Here is a 22,640-nt window from a genome sequence, read left to right as displayed (position 1 = left end):
CTCATCGTGCATAATACTTTTTAGGGCCTTTGGCAGCCATTTTGAATATCAAAATAAAACATTCATCACATACATGGCATATTAATAATATATTTTGTTAACAATTATGTTTTTAGTCAGTATTCCACTCGTTTAATCTTAATAATATGCATTTTAGTTATCACTCTTGTGAATTTTTTGGCCCCCATTGCCATTGTACGCAATACTGTTTGGGCCAGTGGCGGCTATTTTAGATATCAAAATTCAGAAATGTTCCCATATATGACATAATAAATGACATATCTTGTTAGTAAAGATGATTTGCATATACTACTTCGTTCATACATCGCGATTTTTTGCACTTAAGTGCTAACTTTGGTGAAAATTAGTTTTCTCTATTCATATTGTACATAATAGAGTATACAAGGGCCTTTGGCGGCCATTTTGAATATCAGGAAAATAAATATTTTGTCAAAAGTTATTTTTTCAGAGAGTATTTCGCTCCTGCCACACAATTTCATGCATTTCATTGCCAATGTGTGGACAGTTTTAGGATTTTCATGGATAATTTGCATATTTTGGTGGCCATATTGGATTTGCCAATTTGCGGAAAATGCTCAAGGTTACACGAGTGGCATCATTCAGATTCGGAACCAGCACCCTCGAATTGACAAGAAATTATAAAAAAATATTGTATATATAAAAAAACAAGGTCATGCCTCTTCTATCCTGGACTAGTTGTAATTTCATTTTCAGTCGTGCATCTAACTCTTATGTTAGTGGTGCAAAATCGGTTGTCTTTCCGAGGGCTGATTCATGGTGATTTTCATTGTCTCTTTCACAATAGGGCTAATTGACTTTTCTGTAACCAGTGGCGGCGCTATAGGCAGTAATGGGTTGGGGGCGACTACTCTATATGACTTTGCAACAAAAAAAGAAATTAAATTACGATAGGAGATGCTTAAGAGTTAGAAAAAGGGAAGAAAAAGAAAGGAAGTGTATTCGTGTAAGTTTGTGTGAGTGACCGTTCACGGCACCATTAACAAGCCATAATGCAGGGCACTGTTTATCTGAAAAGCACTTTAACTATTAGTAGTACCGACAGTCAACCAACGTTTGCATTTTTAATGTGTGTGTGAGTGAGTTGAGGAAGGGTGTGTGACTGTGTGCGCGCGGGTGTTTAAAAGATGTATGTATGGTCGTGTGTATATGCACCTGGGATGGCGCCGGGATATATTTTCGGTAGGGGGCTAAGACATATAAGATGCCGTAACATTTTTTTCCATGTAGAATTATTGGGGTATGGAGTTATACGACCTAGATCTTTTAAATTGCCGTTCTTAATATATATCTCTCTCTCTCTCTCTCTTTTTGTCATTTTCCCCTTTTCACTACTTCAAGAACCACCTGCTCCCTGTCCTACCTTTGTGGAGCGGTCCTTACATGTTTTTATTTATATGTACACACTTAAAATGTTTGTATTGGGTAATGTATGTTCGTAAAAATATATATATTCTGGGAAATTATTATCCGATTGAGCATATTCAATCCCCAATTATTAGTATTTATTACCCCCTTTGGGCAGTTTTTAACCAATAGATGTGTTGACAGTATGTCGCCCAGTGATGGTTAAAATTTTTGCCTTTTTCGCCCAACCTTTTGTGTAGACAATGGTAGAAGTACATTACAACAAATGTTATGTTGATTCTACAAATGAATGTATTCATATTTTACATATTCTATTTGTAACTTAGGACGTGTAGAATGTGGCTTTTATGACCTACTTTCTTTTATGCTGTATTTCATTGTAATTTATCAAGTACCATTTTATTTTTTTAATGATTGATGTCTTGATGTTATTAAATCTTTGTATGTAATGTATTTTTGTGAATCTGCACTAACAGATTAAATTGAATTGAATTGAAATATTTTTTTTTCGACTATTCTTTTGAAGTGATTGGTGTCTTGATTTGATTTTGTATTTGTATTCAATATTCTGTGAATTTGCAAAAATAATTGAATGAAATCGAAATATTCATTATTCAATTTGGTAAAAAAAAAAAAATATATATATATAGTCTGATTATCGTTTTCTTCTCCTTTTAGAACATTGCCTCGAAAAGTAAAGAAGCAAGGATCGAAATAAAAGCAAAACTATACAAAAGAAATGAGAAAAAAAAGTGTATTTCATTTCCGAACAATCTTTAAAAATATATATGTAAGAAATATTTAGGTTTAGTAGTTAAGTTTGAAAGCCGGTGACAGTGCCCCCGAAAGATTCCTAAGCTAGGGAATGTTCCAGTGAACGCTCAATACTACAATAAGATTGAATGTAACCAAACTGATCAACCAAATATCTTCCCCTCCCAAACATGCGGCAACGATACTTCAGTCCGTCTTCTGCCTTTCATGGGTTTTATTCAGACTATAAAGTAATAGCGGTGGTTCGGTGAAGAGAACGAGGTAACATATCCCTCGTCTACGATCACAAAGTCCACATGGCTCTTACGAACGATGCGTTCGTATGAATCTCACTGGTCGTGCAAATCGTGGAGATCGTAGAAATTTGTAGATGGGGCATAAATTCTTACAGCCTTCTTACGACTTCCGCTTAGATCGCAAGAGCGACTTAAGAACTTCTTGAGAAACAATATTTTTTCGATAACAATGGCATTAGAATTCGTACTTTTTCGTAAGAATGTCTTGAACTTCGCGTACTTTATTCCCCTTAAAACTCAACAGTTGCACTAATTGTGTACCTACCTCTATACGATTCCCTTTAAACACCTTGCAAACAACAACAGTTCTTCGTAAAAGCATCGTACGAATCTTCGTTCGTAAAGCGTTCTTACGATCATCGCAATAATTTAAGGCTTCTGGATATGTCTCTCAATCCTACACATGCTTGCGTGGTTCTTACGATGTTCTTACGACGTTCGTATATTCGCCTCACGAATTGATGCTTTTGTAAAATGTTAACGAAATCTTGGACAAGACCATCGACCAAACTGCGAACTAACGATGTGTCTATATACGAACGGTCTGCGAACGCTGGTTTCGTACGGCCTTCTTGTGAATATTTTACAAAATGGTCTAAAAAAATCGTTGTGACCGAGTCTTTATAATTAGGTGTTACAAGGGAAAGCTGCAATCTAAACATTAACTGCATTTGTATGCTCGATTGAATTATAATGTACTGTATTAAGCGTTCTCTGGGACGTTCGCTTCCTATAGCATGGAGTTCCCATTATCTATGTTACGGTCGCAAATACCTTTATGAACACCGTATGGACGATATACCATTTATTGCGATGCATACACATCGTTCGTACTGTGTTCGTAAATTATGTATTTGCGACCGTAGCATAACTCTACTATGTTTCGTCCTTGCTTCCCCCTCCCATCAAAACCCATAGGGTAGGTACGAATATTAACCGACGAGGTGTAGTCTGTTATTTTGTTCATTGGCAATGTGGATACAGTATATATCACTGATATTAAAAATACCTATAACTTTGTGATTTGCCAACGGCATCCACGAGCTGAAGATTTGCTGCAATTCTGAAAGTACACACACTGTTCCCTTTTTTAAATCCTACATTGTACAGTGGCGTGATTTTAGTTGTCTATCAACAATAGACAAATTATTTAACAGTGTTCGATATTTGCAAAAGTACGCAATTTGTTTGAATTCCCCGAGGGTATGTTTGCTTCCATGGACGTAAACGCATGCCGCCAAACCATGCAGTGCACCCATTCGCGTTGATCGCGTTGAGCACGTCGTGTATACTTTGAAAGAAGTTGTAGTGTTCGGGTTGGTGTTATGGGGTTATGGGCTTTCAAAAATATCATTTTCAGTGACTTGCTTTGTCATTGCAGCAATCTCCTGTATATCCCACCAATTAAAGAAAAGAATAGTTCCTGATTACTACGACACAGAGAAGAAGAAGCAGAAAAAGAAGAAGAAGAAAAAGAAAAAGAAGTGGAAGAAGAAGAAAAAGAAGAAGGAGAAGAAGGAGAAATAGAAGAAGAAGAAGAAGAAAGACAATTGAGATAAACAAACGGAAAACAGTAAAAGGGAAAATTCCTAACAGCGCGCCCGTGCGTCGCCAACCAAATACAGTATACTTGAGAAAAAGATTTCGAAACTGACGAAAGTCGATTTTGTATACCTCGTTGTGAAATCACTTATTTCCTCTGCAGACAGGAAGTAGACATGGTATTTTCCTTACGCAATCCATACTATCTCACCGGCTATATGATTTGGTTTCTTACAAGGAATAGATGACAGCCGCTGTATATTGTTATTTATCAGTGTATCCCTCACAACAGGTGATTAGCAACTGTCGATAGTTCACTTTAACTCTACATTAGAGCATTCTCACTCAACTTGTAACGCGTTTCGTGCAGCCCATGCACGAAGTTTCATCGAGTCCACCACTAAATTTCAGTTTTACACGAGATGATATTGTTGAAGGAGGATATTTTTGCCCAGCTGGTCTTGACTAGGTGTCTTCTGCAAATATTTTTTCAATTTTCCCGACTGGTGTAATTCAGCCTATTTTGGTAAGTGTAAATAAATTTTCCACAAATTTACTTTGTCGTTTCGAATTAGAAGGTAGTAATTGCATTGATCTCTTGATTAATGATTAAGTGCTATCACATAAATTTTTTAAGGAAAATATCATATCAATCGCACAGATCATCTAATATTAGTAAAACCTATTCACGATGTAACCATTTTAGGCCTAATTGAACATACAAAATATCTAGTCATTACTTTTAATCAGATTATTAAACGTGTTATTCTACTGTATATTTAGTCGACGTCATGACTAAAACTGCGTATGATAGAACCCTCATGAACTGCATATTTGGGTACCTGTATCAAATTCCATATTTCTCTTTCATTTGAATATGAACATACTCTTTATGTACAACCCTCTACGCATTCCTATAAAATAAAATAAATCATCAATTAGCATTATATACATACTGCATGTACGCTGTACAAGGAGCCCTATCGGCAGTAGTATAAATGAAATTATTTTCCTCCGTTATTTATATCTTAAAGAAATTTTTTACCATTTACATGTTTGGTATTGGAATCAACGCAAAACAGGTACCTTCCCGCCACCGGATTTTTTTTCTTCTAAACGCTGTTGATATTAAATGCGTAGTTAATAGTTATTTATAGTTTCGTTCATATCTGACTTCAACTATGTTCTATCATAATGTACGTATATTTTCTCATGGTAATTTTACTGCGTATAATAAGATATATTGTGATTGTTTTTTTAATATGCAAGACCCCAAGGGAGAGCAATTTTTATGTTGATTGGGTATCCTGTTGAAATATTGTTAATAAATAAATAAATAAGTGTATGTCTTCTCATTCAAACATGCAAAAGGTCCTGAAATACTTGCTCCACGAATCGGACGAAGATGAGGGTACACGAGGCTTTAACGGTACTTCGATCTTCTCGAACCATCGTCCTCATAGTCATTCTTGTTGCTCTCTTTCTCGACGAAACACTCATGACCGTGGTCGGTGAGTACGAAAATCGAAATCCCTCTAAATCTAAAAGTTGCACTCTCGTAGACGTTTATAGGTTTAACGCGCATCATGATTCTAACCATAATTTAATGATGGAATATCAACTAAAGGTTTAATATTGGCGCATAATATTTAATTCTGATGAGATTTTTTTTATAAATATATTCTGTTCAAAGTGAAATTATGGAATGCTTTATTTTGAGCCATATTTTTTGGGAAGCCATTATTCTGTCGATCAGAATATTATTTTGCATGGTGAATAAACAACAAATTTATCATCATATAGGGTTTTAAAACCTCTACTTATTAATCTGACAAAAGTGTCATGTCAGTGGAACAGAAATAATAGTAAAGATTTGCTATAAAGACAAATATTAGAGGGACAACGGTAATGACCAAATACAAGAGAGTTGTAGACCTAGTACCAATTTACATAAAGAAGTACCATCACAAGCTTTTCCTTTTCTTTCTTAATTTCTTGATTTCAGTTCCTATCATACCAGATATCTTCATGAAATCCTACTGCTCGAATACATCCATTGTTGACGAACCAACGTCACCAAATGGAACGCATCTTACACCTAAAAGTGGTACGGAAAGTGATCTCTCCGAACTCGTACCCATCTCCCGCGTCCAAGAATACTCGTGGTACGACGAGGAGCTCGCTGCCAAACTCTTCGCCGAGCATCCGTCATGGTTCGATGATGATGGTGGGGCAGGAAGGGAGAACGGATCGGAGAGCGAGCTCGTCAATGAAAATAAGACAAGCGCGAGTACGGTAGAGACGATGGATGAATGCAGTAAGCGAGTCAACATCAAGACAGGGCTCCTCCTCGCTTCTAAGTTCATGATGCGTTTGGTCCTTAGCGCTCCTCTAGGTATCTTCACTGAATGGTAAGTAAAAAATAAATATATATTCGCGAGATATGCGAGATATAGAGAGAGGGGGATCGAGAGGGGATTGATAACATGATATGGATGTATAATAAATGCGTAAATAAAAATTTTCACTAGTAGAAATTGATAAAAATTATGGATGTTCATTTATTGTGAATCGACCTAATGTACTGTACATAATTTTACTTCGGGCAAATGCCGCGATCACTCATTCAATGAACAAAGTTATGACATAACATTGCTCTCTGTTAGCACTCCCTGTATCTGTGTATAGGGAAATAAGGTTGGCAATGTTTGGTATATTTCTGTTGTTCTTGGGGACAAATACTTGATTTTTTCACTGTCAGTTTACAGTTCAACTATTTATCATAGTACTTGGCTCTGAAGTAAATTGAATTATTTTGATTATTGAAAATAGAGATTTTTGAATGACAAATATGCTCAAAAGTTTTTGAGCGCTCTTGTTGATAAAAAAATGATCCCAAGTTAGTAATGGAAAATAAATCACAACTACATGTATATGAAAATAAGTATGTTTATTTACAAAAGTGACATTTTAAAGATTTTTTTATATGCGTGTTGTGTACTGCATAGATCTACATGTAGATTCCGCTCAGGCAGGGTGGCTGCAATCACAACTCAAGACTGACATACATAAGTATTTATTTTATTTCCAATGACATCGATAGGCTGAGAGTCGGCGCTGCAACGCGTTGGTTTAATGAATATGCCTGTAGCATAACCTCGTTTAGCATGTCGCAATGAAACAAAGAGTGAGATTTTGATTATTTGATTAAAAGTCAATTCAATTCAAACATATATATATGCAACTAAGTGAGATATATATATATATATATATATATATATATATATATATGTGTGTGTGTGTGTGTGTGTGTGTGTGTGTGAAACTAAGTGAGATTTTGACAAATTGATTCAAAGTCAATTCAATTCAAATTCAATATAGGGCGACTAGAAGGGAGGGCGAGCAACAGACTGGCGGAGGGGGGGGGGGGGTAGGAACAACAAAATCCATCATGAAAAACATTGAAAAACATTATGTTAACATTGTATATAGGGGAAATGGGGATGGGACAGGGGAGACAGACATGGCAGACAGACATACAGAGAGAAAGATAGAGAAAGAAGAAGGGGAAGGGTGAAATAGAAAACATAATTCGAAAAGAGTTAATGAAATGTAATGGATGCAACATTCGCGATATGTAAAATTAATAAAACGAGATGGTATTGAGCAGTGGCGTAATGAGGCAATAATTCTGGTCGGGCCAGATATAGCGAATTGGGCAAACGAGCGAGCGAACATAAAATTTTATATTTTTTTAATAACAAAATCCGATTTTGTGATAGATTTTTTAAAATATAATTTAATTTTTTTTTTTTGGGGGGGGGAAGAGCCCTCCCCAAGCTTCCCCCATCTGTACGTCACTGGTCATTAGAATGGGTCATATAGGAAGAGGATAAAAGATAATAGTAAAGTGGACTTTCATATGCCAATACAATTGAGAAGTAAAATCTAACTTTTCGAATATGGGAAATCATTAAACAATATCGAATGAGATTACCGCGTCCGACTTGAATTCATATAAACTCTTAAACTTGAAGATGATTAGTGATCAATAATTATTGCTCCAGCTTGGTGTTAGGCTTTACTGGATACAAATTTATATATTGAAATTCAGATAATAAAATGAGACTTCAATGGATTGCATCGGTCAAAATAAATTTAAGGTTGGCACATGGTTGGCGTCAGGTATTATTGGATAGAAATTGTTACATAAAACTTCAGATAATAAAAAGAGACTGCAAATGAATGATCCGGTTGGCATCACGACCGGTTGAATTGATTTAGATTGACTTCTAGTCCAATATCCTATTCCTAACGAATAATTCTCCCCTAGTCCCATGCGTAGTTCCGTTTCGTGCTGAAGCATAAAAAGAACTGTTTTCTCGGACTCGGTATTTCATTAGATGGAAGCAAGGCTGAACAATCAGAAAGCCGTGCGTAGATTAACGATCAAATGAAAAGGTATTCCTTGGAGGACTGATGCTATTAGATAGGGTGACGGTCCGGTGCCCGGTGCCCTTATTCCCCCTTTTCACAGAATTGTAGATTTAAAAAGTGTAATAAATCTGGAGCTTTAGTTTGATCTTTCCTGTCGAATTTTGTGAGCCATGTCAATCCCGTTTCCACGTTCTATTTTTGGTCTCCTTATTTTCATAACAAAATTTCATCTCAGGTTCTTCTCCTTAAAAAATCAAAGTAGTTAATTGTCTCCTAAACAAACACATCTTTCTTAGGACCGTTTCATTGTCTCTTTAAATTTTAGACCTGAAAACGCTGGGATCTTTTTAAATTGTGCAAATATTCATTTATTGGATAGGGCAAGGGTGGTAATCAGAATAAAGTACAAATGGCTTTCTATGCGTGCTCAGAAAAACTCTGAATTTGTTAAAAATTGATAGTAATTTTGTGTATATTGGCGAAATAATTATTGAAGTTATCCTAGCCTTGGGTCTAGATCACAATTTCATCATCACCCATAAGTATGTGGTCAGATCAAGCCACACCTCCATGTATGTATAAAGATGACAATTTTTGACAACTTAAAAACATTATATCATAATTATAATGTTTAAATCGTTATTTAGAATTTTTCCCAACTTTCTCCTGTCTGTTTGCTTGTGATTTTTTTTCATTCATATTAAAAAAATATATATTTTAAAAGAACTTGGCTGGTATTCAAGATTTCAATTTAGAGCCTCATACTGTTAATTTGTATTTTGTATTGTTGCAGGATTGGATATTTCATTCCATTATTCGTGAGCACAATCATTTTGATCGCATCATGTTTAAGTAAGTCATCACAGTTAGAATTTGAATCTATATTTGTAATCATTCACAGTCATTTCCGGCTTAATTATACATGTAGTTCGAAATCGTAGTTACGGTGGTAGTCTGCTCTATAGTGATTGCAAATACTCTCACCATAATATCGAAAAGGCAAGAAATATCTTCAAAGTTCGGGCATAACTTTATGCGCTCTTGTCCCTGTGTATGAAAACGATGGTGTAACTAAATTCTGACGAAAAATAAAACAATTTTAAACAACATTATGGATCCCTTGTAATGTAGGCCTACACAGTAAAAAAGCTGTTTAAAATTGTTGTACAATGCTTTTAATGTATGAACTTTATAGCAGTTGTGTAACAGTTTAGGCAAGTGTGTGAACTCTTAAATAACAAAGTTTGAGTTTTTATATTCATTCTTCAATAAATTAAACACGGTCGTTTAAATTGTTTAAAATAAAACTACCGTGAAATTCATGTAGTAAACAATTTTAAAAATGTTTAAACAGTGTTTTACTGTTTTTACTGTGCTTTTACAATATGTCTATAGAATTTATGTCTTATACTATATAATTAATGGCATATGAATCTCAATTATCCTGAAAACAATGCAATATTGGCATAATCATGATTACATACATGTTCGAATTGCAACATAAAGGACATCTTACATTACATATTTTCTCTATAAGAAATCTTCTCCGGTATTTGCGCAGGAGCTCCTAAGTCGGCCAATATTTGTCTTCAAATTTTGAACAAAACGAAGTACTGTTTGCCCACCTCATAAGTGCTAGTATACACACAATATAGCTAATAATGATGTCGACTGTGAGAACCGGGCAATTTTTAACCAATCCTTAATTCTTTTAAACTTCTGTAAAAATCGATGAATGCACTTTTGAAAACGAAGAAATGGTCTTAGACATTTCACACTGATCTCGATTTAGAGAAATGCATGATAAGTTGAATACATGCATGTGGAGACCGGGGTGGAGACGTAAACCATTTATCATAAGATCTCTCTAGAGTCAGGTGTATAAAATATCACTAAATTATCATATACAGATTTTTTAGTAATGCATTTCCTGCATGTGCAGTGGATATGTCCTCTTTTTTTTGTATTATTCTATTACTACATCGTATATTCCTTACTGACGGTAATCTCTTTTCTTTCAGCTTATGCTTTTGGTCATTCGTTTGTTGTATTCCTGATTGCCCGTTTACTCCACGGAATAGCTGCCACGGCGATTGAAATAGCCGGTGAGTTATAGTCTTCAAATGTCATTACAACCACCCCCCAAAGAAAAAAATAAAATAAATAAAATAATAATAATAATAGAATCTTCAGGTGGCAATCGCGCGTTTTGAGGCTTTCATGGTCATTTTTTTCTGCTTGTCAAATTTTCGAGGAGACAAACTTCGACCGTTTTGTCGACAAGAACCATGTATTTGATAAAGTAAATCCCCTCCAAATAAAGGAAGAGCGGGCTTGATACCGATTCGTATTCATATTCTTTATTCTTGTTCTTGTTTTTATTGACATGGACAATGTAATTATCATGTTCTCTTATACAAATAAACAACATCCAATCATGTTACTTGTATCAGGAATTTATATTTTGTATTTTGTTACATGATCTGTTGATATCTTGTTGTTTATAAGATGTATGTTTAGTTCTTTGAAAATAAATATGATTTAACTTTGAAAGGTGTGTTTGATACAGCATAATCAAGAAATTATTCATTTTCGTCCCATTCAAAACACAACATGGCTAGAGAGTATTCTCATTTGAATCGCAAATTTCTCACACTTTATATAATAATACTACTACTAATAATAATGATATGAAATTCTGATAATCAAACAAGGTCACCACCATGTACGAAAGCAAATACCCGTCCTCATATTTGGGACAAGTTAAGAAATAATAATAAACAGTTCTTGGATATTATTACCCCAGCTGTAGCTTGGCAGTCGTAATTACTAAGATTACAGCGCACACGCATTTAAAAAACAACAAAAAAGCATGAAAATCAACTTTTGTCAGAGGCACTTGCCCCGTCCCCCCCCCCCCCTCCGCGGGTAAGCTCATGGAAAAGTGTAAGAAGAATACAACCATGATATTTATCTATCTATTGTTGCAAACTCCATCTTCCCGAACCCTCTCTAGTCATTTTCACCTTGCCTGACGATCTTTCAATGAATTCAGGAGTGAGTCATTACAATAACAAAAAACGGGGTTAAATATCAATCTACGCCTGCCAGTTAAATATTCTCATTCTATACATGAAAATTCAAAATCGTGGGCATGTATCTTCTAAATTGCCTCGTTCGGCGCCTTGGGCAATTTTTCGATGCAATTAAGATCAATCTCAAAAGGGCTGTGTTGTCGTCTTTTTTCACACCAGTTGAAATGGGGTTGTCTTGGGAGTTTTAATGGCTGTCGTAAAAGTCTCTTCTTACGCTCTGCATATTGACATTTTGATCTGACAAAGGTGTGCTATTCATCTCGTTAATGACAGTCGGTGGTTGCAGTTTGATGTCACACTGATTTGTACACGTTGCATTTCGTGTTTGAAACGATATGCTGGTAGGACAATGTGTGATACTGAACATGCTAAGAAAATAAACCTTCCGATAGTAAGCAACCAAAATATTGATGAAGAAGGAGAAGAAGATGAAAGAAAGAGAAGGACAAGAATTAAGAAACTGAAAGAAAGAGCGGAAAAGGAAAAGAGGAATATAAAATTAAAAGCAGAACATTTGCAAAAGTATAAAAAAAACATAGTCAGTGTAATTTCATCATTATATATTGATTCAAGATTCAATTTGGTAATATCCTTTCTAGATTCATTTATCAAATTATAAATGCATCAAGTCAAATATCTCTTACGTAGGCTATCCGTATAAACATCACGTCATCACTTCAGTACTCTACATCTAAGTATATTTTCAGTAAAAGCCCTGGTTTTAATTTTGAGACACACCTACTCGACTTTAAATCCTAGTACCTTTTAAAAAAGGAAAATGAAAAAGAAGAAAGTAGAAAAGAAAAAGAAAAGTAAAGAGAAGAGAAAAGAAAAGAATAAAAAAGAGAAAGAAATTTAAAAAAATTACTACTTGATTTTTTATTGATATACATTGTATGTATTTTATATAAGGGTGAGTGTGTGTATGTGTGTGTGTATATACATATTCTTTTTATTTTTCAAAGAAAACAAAGTTGAAGAACATTTATGATGGCGAAAATAGCAAAATTGACTGGTTGTCAAATAATGAAAAGAGCCCCCCCCCCCCCGATCTCGTCTTTTTAGTCTTGGTATTGCTAGTAGGCCCCTTTTTTCTTTGAATAAAACACATGACTAAAATACATTCGATTAGATTGAAGACAGCAAATGTACATACATCATCATGATAGATTATCACTCCCAACATTATTGTATTATTTATGTAATTGGATGAATGTGTATTTTGTGATATTTCATTAGAGCCACCTCCATGAGAGTATTAATCGTGTTCATAATGCTAAGTAATACCAGTTACGCCAACCTAAAATATTATGAATACGTATGTATTAATCATGATCTTTTTCATTTTTCCAGTAGCTCGTCAAATCCACCGAATATTCAACCTATATCATTGTGTATTATATGAAGAAATAAGGTAATGATATTTTTTTGTGAATATAGGTCTTGGTGTGGTTGCATACAGCTATGCAGACGATGAGGAGAAAAGAGGCTTCGCCATTGGACTTGCTATCAGTGCTTTCGCCTTTGGTTCGTTAGGTAACACAAAAACGTTTTAAAATTTCTTCTTTTAAATATGGTCGGGCAGGGGCGCCATACAGATGGACGGGGGTGGGGGCAAACCATCGCGATGCAACGTCTTGGATTTTATAATGATGAAATAAAAATAGTAGTAAAGGAAGAGCGAGGGAGGATATCGGATGACTTGCTCATGTAAGTGTATATTTATAGTACCCCTATGAATTTGGCTCGATATCTTCTGTTGATAGGTAACATTGTCACCTCCCCCCCCCCCTCCAAAATAAAAAAAGCCTGGTGCCACCTTTCAGCCCTATATGTTTGTACAGATCAAGTTTCAGTATCGTATCTGTATAGAAGAATAAGGCATATATGGCAAATGTATATATAGGCTGATTCCTTTCCCGATCCCCACCCCCTCTCCCCATTCCTCGAAAATATTGAATATGTAAGTAAAAAAAAAATGAATGAGATAAAAAAAAATTAAAACATACTCGATCACATGCATCAAGGAATTCTCTCCATGCTCTAGTTTGAATATTCTTAGATGAATGAAAATGTTATATTTATTAATGTTTTTATTGAATTTATGTCTTCATATTTTAAGGTTTTCATTGAATGTTACAACTTTATGCTTTTTTTCAATGTTCATTTGGTAGAGTATTTTCGTGAGACTCATAATCAACTTTACTCAGTAAGGTTGATCATGTTACATTGCCACTGCAAGACGCACATTTCAAGCAACTTTAATTGGTTCCAATAGATACAAGCGCATGTCATAAAATAGTAAGATAGCTGTTGTCTTTATATATTAGATCTTGTGGATAAAATAAATATACTCCAAAATCCACAGCATAAATTCGCTCATGGCCGTATGCAGCCGGTGGAGGGGGGATGTTTACAACTGGCATTTTTTTACTGAAATTTTTCACAAAATTCGCCAAAAGTATTGATGAAACCTTCAATTTCACTCAACAAAATGCAAAACGCCCCAATGACAAGCTCGGTCGCTTCGGCCCTCGCTTTCGATTGTTTTTTTTTTTTTTTTTTTTTTTTTGGGGGGGGGGCAGTTTACTCGTCCTGCCCCCAGTGAAATGTGAAATATTTCTGCGTATACGGCCATGAGCAGGTCTGATCTGGGAACGGTAGTTTACGTGCGCTTGATGTACATGTATGAATGGTAGGCGAGGGAAGTATTCCTGGTAGGAGTTTTAGGGGTACGTAGTTGTAAAAAAAAATCGCAATCAAGTTCATGTCAATTTTAGGTCCCCCATTCAATCATAAGTCTAACAGTAAAATTTGGCAACTGATTCTTCGTCTGTCGCTAGCAATCAAGAAATACATTGATTTGATTGAATTAATTGATTAAAACTGATTAGTAAATTGCAACATTGCAATGATTTCGATTGAAATTTCAATCGATTACAATTTGTCATAACATCAAGAAACCATTTTTTTTTCCAGCTGGTCCCCCTTTTGGCTCTGTTCTATACTCCCTGCTCGGACAGGCCACGCCATTTCTCATCCTGGCTTCCATTGCATTTCTCTTAACGAGTAAGTTTGAAGATGAAAGTAGGATATGCTTCGCTTTGTTACCATGGTGACGGTATCATTGTATGAAATCTGGTGATAAATGACTGTGAAAGGGTGGATTGGGTGTGGGAGAAGAAATTGCGGGGGTGCAAAATGAGTAGCAGAAAGAGAGGAGAAAGAAGAAGGAGGAGAAGGGGGAGGAGGAGAAGAAGAAGAAGAAGGAGAAGAGAAGAAGAAGAAGAAAAAGATAAAGATGATGATGATGATGATGGTGATGATGGTGATGACGACTATGGTGATGCTGCTGCTTCTGATGATGGTAAAGATGAAAATGATGATGTCAAGTGGGACATAATATATGAGTTTGGGGAATTCAGCATACTTAAGGGATAGTCCAGGCTGAAAATATTTATATCTCAATAAATAGAGTAAAATTCACAAAGCAAATTGCTGAAAATTTGATCAAAATCGGATAACAAATAACAAAGTTATTGAATTTTTAAGATTTGCCTTATTCCGGTGAAACAGTTCTAATCATGTCTTTATGAATATTCATTAGGTGGGCAAAAAAAAAATCAGATGTCATATCTCCACTTGTTCTTTTGTATTTTATTATATGAAATTAGGTTTATTGAAAAAATGTCTACCAAGAACTAAAACAATTGCATTGACAACTGATTAAGTACATTGTTTATTTATAGCCGCAACTTATTTCATCATAATGGAGACACATCATTTACACATGTATGAAAAAATGAAACATTTATGATTTCATGTAATAACATAAGAAAAAAGAAAGTGGGGATGTGACATCATCAGCCCACCTAATGAATATTTATGAAGATGTGCATGTAGCTGTTTTCACAAAATATTGATAAACTTTAAAATTCAATAACTTCATTATTTGTTATCCAATTTTGATGAAATTTTCAGTATTTTGCTCTGTGGATTTTACTCTATTTATTCAGATATAGATATTTTCAGCCCGGACCATCCCTTTAATAAAATTGTGTTCATTTTACCCAGTTGCCGAGGCTCTCTGTATATCGCCACATGCTCGGAACGACAGCCCGGACCCTGCCCCGGTATATGTCCTCATAAAGGACCCTCTCATCTTGGCTTCAGCGGGTATGTTCTCCTCTTTCTTTAGCCGTGATTACTAGAATAGAATAGTGTATGGTTTATTAATTCATATCCATATAATTACTTTAATTTTTAGAAATAATTTCTTTTTAATACTTGTTTTACCTCTTTATCAATACCATATGACATGGGGAATACCGTTTTTATTTTTCGCAAGTGTATGACAGTTCTATTTCATCGCCTAAAGAAATTTGAGTAAAAAATGTGACCGAAAATTAATTATATTAAATTACTGTCCATTTGTGTAAAGAAAAACATTGTGGGTCTATATAAACGTATTTCCATCAACAACATAAATAGGCACTCAAAGATGATAATGAAAAATGACATATGGGATAGATATGAAATGGAATTGTATGTCAATAAAACCATTAAATATTAGGGCAAAATATACAGAAGTGCTATAAAATTTTATGAATACAGGTAAACCGATAGGAAGAGATTTGGTGAATAGTTGTGACCAATAATTTTGCTCTGAAACTTTTCATTTAATTTACTAATAGGTTCATTTGTTGTTGTTCTGTGTGTATCTTTTATATGCGTCGGTGTTTTTTTTTTTTTTTTGGGGGGGGGTGTTCGTTTGTTTGTACTATGCTGTTGGCGATTTAAAAAGAATGCAAACAGAAAAAACAATTGAAATCGAATTTTCTTTTTAAAGCCTTGGTGATGTACAGAGGACTGATAATTGTTCAATCCAAGTGAATGTTTAATTATTTATGTGAACAGGTGCTATAACTGTAGCCGGTGCCGTTATAGCTCTCCTTCAGTCTACGCTGCCGCTGTGGCTACTTCAGACGACAGATGCCAAAGATTGGCAATTAGGTAGGGATTCTTGACATCCAAAATGTAATTCGTTGCCGTCGATTCGAGCAGGAAACATATATTGTTCAGCAGAATGGGGCGATCTATTGTGTTAACCCCTTCCCCCTGACTTGAATAATGTTGTGTGACTTATTAACGCCCATAATGCTGTTCTTATAATGTATAAATTATTCATGTTTCTATTTCTATTTCATTATGTTATTGTAAGTATTATTATAATCATAAAGCACTGATATTATATATCACTGGTGTTCCTGAAATGATATCTAGTATTCCTCTTTTGGGTTAATTTATTGAAAATTATATTTTACATACAGTACTTTGTAATGGTTAAATATACGATTAATTTGATTATTGCACCCAATTTTAAGAACACCCATGTGGCTTTTAATTGGCATGGTCAATTTTACTCTGAATCTGAATCTGTTCATATTTACTCTCAGTATCAAAAACGATTAAAAGGAAAAGCCCCCCCCCCCCCCCTGATGTCAAGTTTGTTATAATACAACGAGAAAAATAAGAGATATAGTACATAACGTCATCCACTTTTACTGCTTTTTCTTTGCAGGTGTCATTTTCTTGCCTTCTAGTATAATGCAAATCATATCGAGTATAGTTCTGGGATTCTATGGTATAAGAATAGGGAGGTGAGTACTACAGAAAGAGCAAGCTTATATGTTTTTGACGGCGAATTATTGGGCATTATTCTCTTTTCGAATTTTAATCGTTAACAAGGTAAATTAGTATCATATTCTTTAAAATTGGAAATGCCAAATCATTCAAATGACAAATTTTATACAAAGTCCAATAACTGGGACTATAGTTATTTTGTTTTCGTTCGCAATACTAAAGTTTTGTTATTTTTTCTTAATAACATTATGTACAGCATAATTTTATGTCATTTGTGCTTGAGTATGGGAGTGGAGAAACGTATTTTTATTTCTGTTGTTGTTGCTCGATATCATTTCTCCACATTTTTTTGTTTTGTTATAACAATCATTACATTTTAAGTTGCTGTTTTGGTTGAAAGAAAAGAAATTGCGTTACCATAATCCATTGCCGTATGAATGTAGTTATCTGTTAAGACCATACTTTTCAAGGATGCCGATTGACCTTTCCTGCCTTTCCTTTTAATTCATTTACATCTATTTCAAATCGAATAGACGTGCACCTTTTTAAATGGAATGCCACTACAAAGACAAAACATCTCTAAAAGCCTTGTTATATTCCATAAATTGTAATCAAATAATGTTGAATATTGGAAGGTCAAATCTAACTTGCATTTTAACAATCAGTCCCGACACAGTTGAGTTCCTCTTCTTTTTTCCCCTTCGAATTTAGGTGGCTCTGTGCGATGCTATCACTGCTTCTCCTTGCAACCAGCGTAGCAACGGTGAGATATTTTGTAGAATTCTTTTTTTTTTGTTAAAATACATCAAATCCTTGTGGAGATCTGTGTATGGAGCTCCCATTTTATTTTAATATTTTATTAATGGGAGTGATATCGTCATGATTCGTTACCATGTTTACAGTACAGAGGTGAACCTGACAACGGGAAAATATTGATCATAATTATTGGTGATGAGAACAGTAAATATGATAATGATACTATACAGCTACTACTTATACTATAGTAGTAGTAGTAGTGTAGTAGTAAAAGTAATAATACCAATGGTGCTAATAATGATAATAGTCATTATTTATTCATTCAAACCGTGATATAAGACATGTGTTTTCAAGGTGTGCTATTTATAATTACTTTTTCACAATATTGAATAATTTGTAATTTTATATGAAAGAAATAGCAGGAAAATGGGAAATGAAAGTATTTTTACGTATCCTATTGTTTTTAAGGTAAAATGATACCAAGTGCTTTGCTGACTGGAATTAATTTTTATCATTCACTTTATATGTATTTTTCATCTGGACCAGGTGCCTTTGGTAACAAACGTAGTTCAACTCATACCGGCGATGTTGGCCATTGGCATCTCATTTGGTAAATATATATTTCTTGATTTATATTCCTTTTATAGTCCCCGGTGATTATAATGCTACCCCGGGAGTGGATAAAGTGCATACATTGTGTGTGGGTTATCAAGAATCAAATACTTTTACAAACCTCAAGGCGGAATAATTATTGTCATCATCATCGCTGTTTCGACTCTTGCCGCTTATAATTATCCGGTCGTAGGTTTGAACGCCAACCATGGTTCATCACGTTGTGTTACGATATAGATCCAGGCAGGTAAACTGCATAGAAAAAAAAGTTTTACATCGCAGAAAATTAATATTCGCTTCCTGAAACGCTTAATGTGCGCTAAGGTAATAATTACAATTGTCGCCTCGAGCACAATATAGACTGATATGAGGGCTCCTAAGTTTCATCAGTACTCAACGGTGTAGTGTACTCTCGTCTGATTCGTTTTGTTCAATCAAGGAGATATCACTCTATCTCCTTGGTTCAATCCAAGCTTTCCATATTAAAGTTCATACCCCTGTTTTTTCCTTGAAACATTGCTTTCAATATCTTATGATCAATTCAAAGAGAGTCATTCTCGTTTCACCCACAAAAAGTGTGTCTCACTGGGAGAATAGAATGTCCCTCTTTCTAACATGTTCTATATTGTCTTTTTCACTCGTTTTTATTCAGAAAAGTTAAAATTAGCATAACTTTAGTTCAAAATGGAAACTGTTCGGACTTTTTTTTTCAAATATCACCATTTCATTTCCCTATGGGATTGATGCAGTTGCGTTCCATTTTTACATAGTGCTATCTCAGTTGGTTTAAGAAATAATTCCATTCTGAATTCTGAATATTGACTGATCCATGGAGATGTAGGCCTATTTATCTCTAAAGGATTCCTCAAGATCTTGTCCACTTGGTTGTGGTGGTGCTATAATATTTTTGACCTGAGAAAGCATAATAATTGGTTGTGAAAGCCAGCAACCAGGGGACCGAAGACTTAAGGTCCTCTCCGAGGGAATGGGAAAGAGGATACTGCCTAATCGAAGCCGGGTCAACGGATTGGGAAACCAAAGCTCTACCGACTGAAATATCGCGTCTTCATATAATCCTGTATGTTGTGAAATCCTCCCGCCAGCTACATTTCTGTCTCTCTCTATAGATTTTCTTTTTTTTTATTTTTGACCAAAACAATTCATGTAATACCATTTTTCCTGTTTTTTTTATTATTTCATTTAATGGTAGGTGTGGTTGACAGTACGATGACGGCTTCTTTAAATCTTGTTGCTGACATAAGATACAATGGTGCATACGGTGCAGCGGCTGCCATATCTACTTTCGCCTTTTGTGTGGGCTTTGCTGTAGGTAAGTCTTCTCAAAACTTGTCGATGAATATGGACGAGGGGTGAGATGGACGGCATTGAACGGAGTATAGGCCTAATTGCCCCCCCCCCCCCATTCTCCGCTAGTCAGAATATGTTGCAAAGTCCTGATTTGAACTAAGTCGTAATATTAGTATTTGCATTTGAATTGTATAACCAAATTAAATCTCAATTAGTATTTGTTGTCATTGTAACACAATACATAGTATGTTAATATAGTATACAATTTGTACTACTACTACGTAGAAGTTGTAGTGAAAAGTATTTAGATAAGTAGAAAGTGGTAGTGATTATATAATATGTTAACATCTTTGATTTTCACTAGGGCCAACAATCAGCGGGCCTTTGGTAAACACCATCGGATTCGCGTGGTAAGTTGGGTGTATGATTTATTCGTGTCATAATCAACCTATATAACAACAATATCGCCTTCAAAAGATGTTGTCACACACGGTAGAAATGACGATTATAATATTTACTTTTTATTCAACATGTCAAATCATACCATACATGTAGATATCAAAAAAAATCTTCATCCAGTTCATCAATGTGATAAAAGAGAACACATTGCGTCACAACAGGGGCGGTATAAGGCTCAGACAGATGGCTTGCGAAGACAGTAAAAGGAAGCGAACGCTTACAAAAACGTTAAAAACTTCACCATCTTATTTTGATTTTTGTACGGAAAGCCCCTACACCCCCCCCCCACACACACACACTTTTAAGAGAACAGATGGAGTCATGATATAGAATATACATGGTGCTAAAATGTCTGATATACAGTGCGTATCAAAAAAAGTTAACACTTTGAAAAAGCCCTGGGAATTAAAAAATATACAACATGTGGGTAGATTTTTCACATATAATCTTGGGTTTGGGTCTCATCTATCCAATGAAAGTAAGTTTTGACAGAATGCTACACTTGTTGAGTGAGCACTGCCCATTTTTGTAAAGCTCGCAGAAATCTGTTTGCGCAGAAATGCTTGTTTTCACGCTGTGTCAAGGGGAAAGGGCGAAATCAAACTTACCCTGCAAAACATTTCTCATACATTTTCCTTGCACTTTTAGTGTCAATTGAAATAAAACAGATACATTCAAGCATTTTGTAACAATTTTGCCACCCAAATTGAAATTTCAACACTTACTAAGCACAACCTTTACCCTTTTTGTGCCAGCTGGATCTGAGGTCATAACTGAATCTGAACAAAAGTTTATATCAGACATCTTCGGCATTTTTTCACTAAGTTTTCATCATTTAAAGTGGGTTTACATTTCATTTTTTCATTTAATACTTGTTTCTCCACACTTTTTCAAAGCATGACAATAATCAACAAAATGAAAATTAAGCCTTAGCCATTTCATGTAAATCACAGCTCAGTGTAAAACAAATATCGTCACAATGGCCTCGGTGTGTGGGGGAGTGGGGTGGGGCGCAATGCACTCTTCGAAGTGTTTTGGGCAAGGAAAAGTAAGAGAAAGGTAAAAGATATCTTCAAATCAATTTTACTAGCTAAATTCCACGTGTTCTTCATGATTAAGGTCTACTTTTATTCGCATAACTATTTCAAGGTTCTGCGCAAATTATTTTTCACTAATTTTTCAAAAGTAAGTGGTGCTCACTCAAGAGGACATATTTTTCGACAGTTATATCGTCATTATTTTGCTCAAATGGATCTGTACCAATGTTTAAATGTGGAAAAGTCTTCAGGATATTACAAATGTATGATTTTAAAGGATTTTTTCTTAGTGTAAATTTTGTTTGATACGCACTGTAGAGAGCACAAGTGAGTTCGTTTGAAAGGTCGGAACAGAATGTTACGGAAGTGGTTGAATCTCGTGTTGAAGTGAAGATGGTAAACCTATGAAAAAAGCATGGGATTGGAAGTGGATGACTTAAGAGGAAAAGTAAACGAAAGATTACATGACAGAAAATGATGAACGAAAGTAAAGTTGGTTTGAACGAGGAGGATGCTCAAGAAAGTGTCAGTAACACTTCGTAAAAGGGAAATATTGACTGAATTAAATGATGACGATGCTATATACGAATTATGGAACCAGTCATTTATCTGGTTGACTTGTAATACTCCCAAAGCCTATAGAGAATTGAACTTTTTTTTCATCCTATTTTTCATTGCGCAGGACTATGCGAACTATGGCCATCTTGTCTGCAGTGTATGCGCCATTTTGTATTCCTCTTAAACATGTTCCTACCAAAGATCAACTAAAAGGCACAGAGAGAGCAGTTTTGTTGCCACATCATCAACCAGAGACTACAGCGGTCAAACTACAAGATGGATGATAACCAACACCGATGTATAGAAGCGATGGGGTTTAAGGGAATCCCCGAAAGTCCCACGACTGAGGAAAAAAAGAAAGAAGTAAAAGACAAAGTGAAATAGAAGGGTAAAATATGAATTATTAATATATTATGTTAAGACAGTGGCCAAAAATCTTTTACGGTCAAGTCCACCCCAGAATAATATTTTATTTTATTTTATATTTTATTTCAATAAATACAGAAAAATCTGAAAAGCATAACTTTCAAAATTTCATCAAAATCGCTTGTAAAATTAGAAATTAATGGCATTTTAAAGTTTCGCTTATTATCAACAAAGCAGTGATATGCACGACCCAGTGACATGCAAATGAGACAATGGACTCACTAGATCTTTTGTTTGTTATTGTTTGAATTATACAATATTTCATTTTTTACAGATTTGACAATGAGGAC

The 22,640-nt window shown here is 34.9% G+C and overlaps 1 protein-coding gene across 1 annotated transcript; it reads left to right on the top strand.

Moving 5' to 3' along the window:
- The first annotated feature begins 3,725 nt into the window (after positions 1-3,725).
- On the top strand, positions 3,726-22,305 carry LOC129274123 (synaptic vesicular amine transporter-like). The gene is made up of 15 exons (XM_064112545.1): positions 3,726-4,545; positions 5,391-5,530; positions 6,025-6,430; positions 9,250-9,308; positions 10,478-10,561; positions 12,992-13,087; positions 14,531-14,620; positions 15,626-15,727; positions 16,469-16,564; positions 17,133-17,211; positions 17,906-17,957; positions 18,497-18,560; positions 19,773-19,892; positions 20,235-20,280; positions 22,049-22,305. The coding sequence occupies exons 2-15, from the start codon at positions 5,425-5,427 to the stop codon at positions 22,206-22,208; spliced, it is 1,560 nt and encodes a 519-aa protein (XP_063968615.1). The 5' UTR covers positions 3,726-4,545; positions 5,391-5,424; the 3' UTR covers positions 22,209-22,305.
- The last annotated feature ends 335 nt before the right edge of the window (positions 22,306-22,640 follow it).

The sequence above is a fragment of the Lytechinus pictus genome, chromosome 2 (genome assembly GCF_037042905.1).
Source record: "Lytechinus pictus isolate F3 Inbred chromosome 2, Lp3.0, whole genome shotgun sequence".
NCBI classification, from domain to species: domain Eukaryota; kingdom Metazoa; phylum Echinodermata; class Echinoidea; order Temnopleuroida; family Toxopneustidae; genus Lytechinus; species Lytechinus pictus.
The sequence above is the reverse complement of the archived record's forward strand: the minus strand, read 5'-3'. Positions and strand labels throughout refer to the sequence as shown.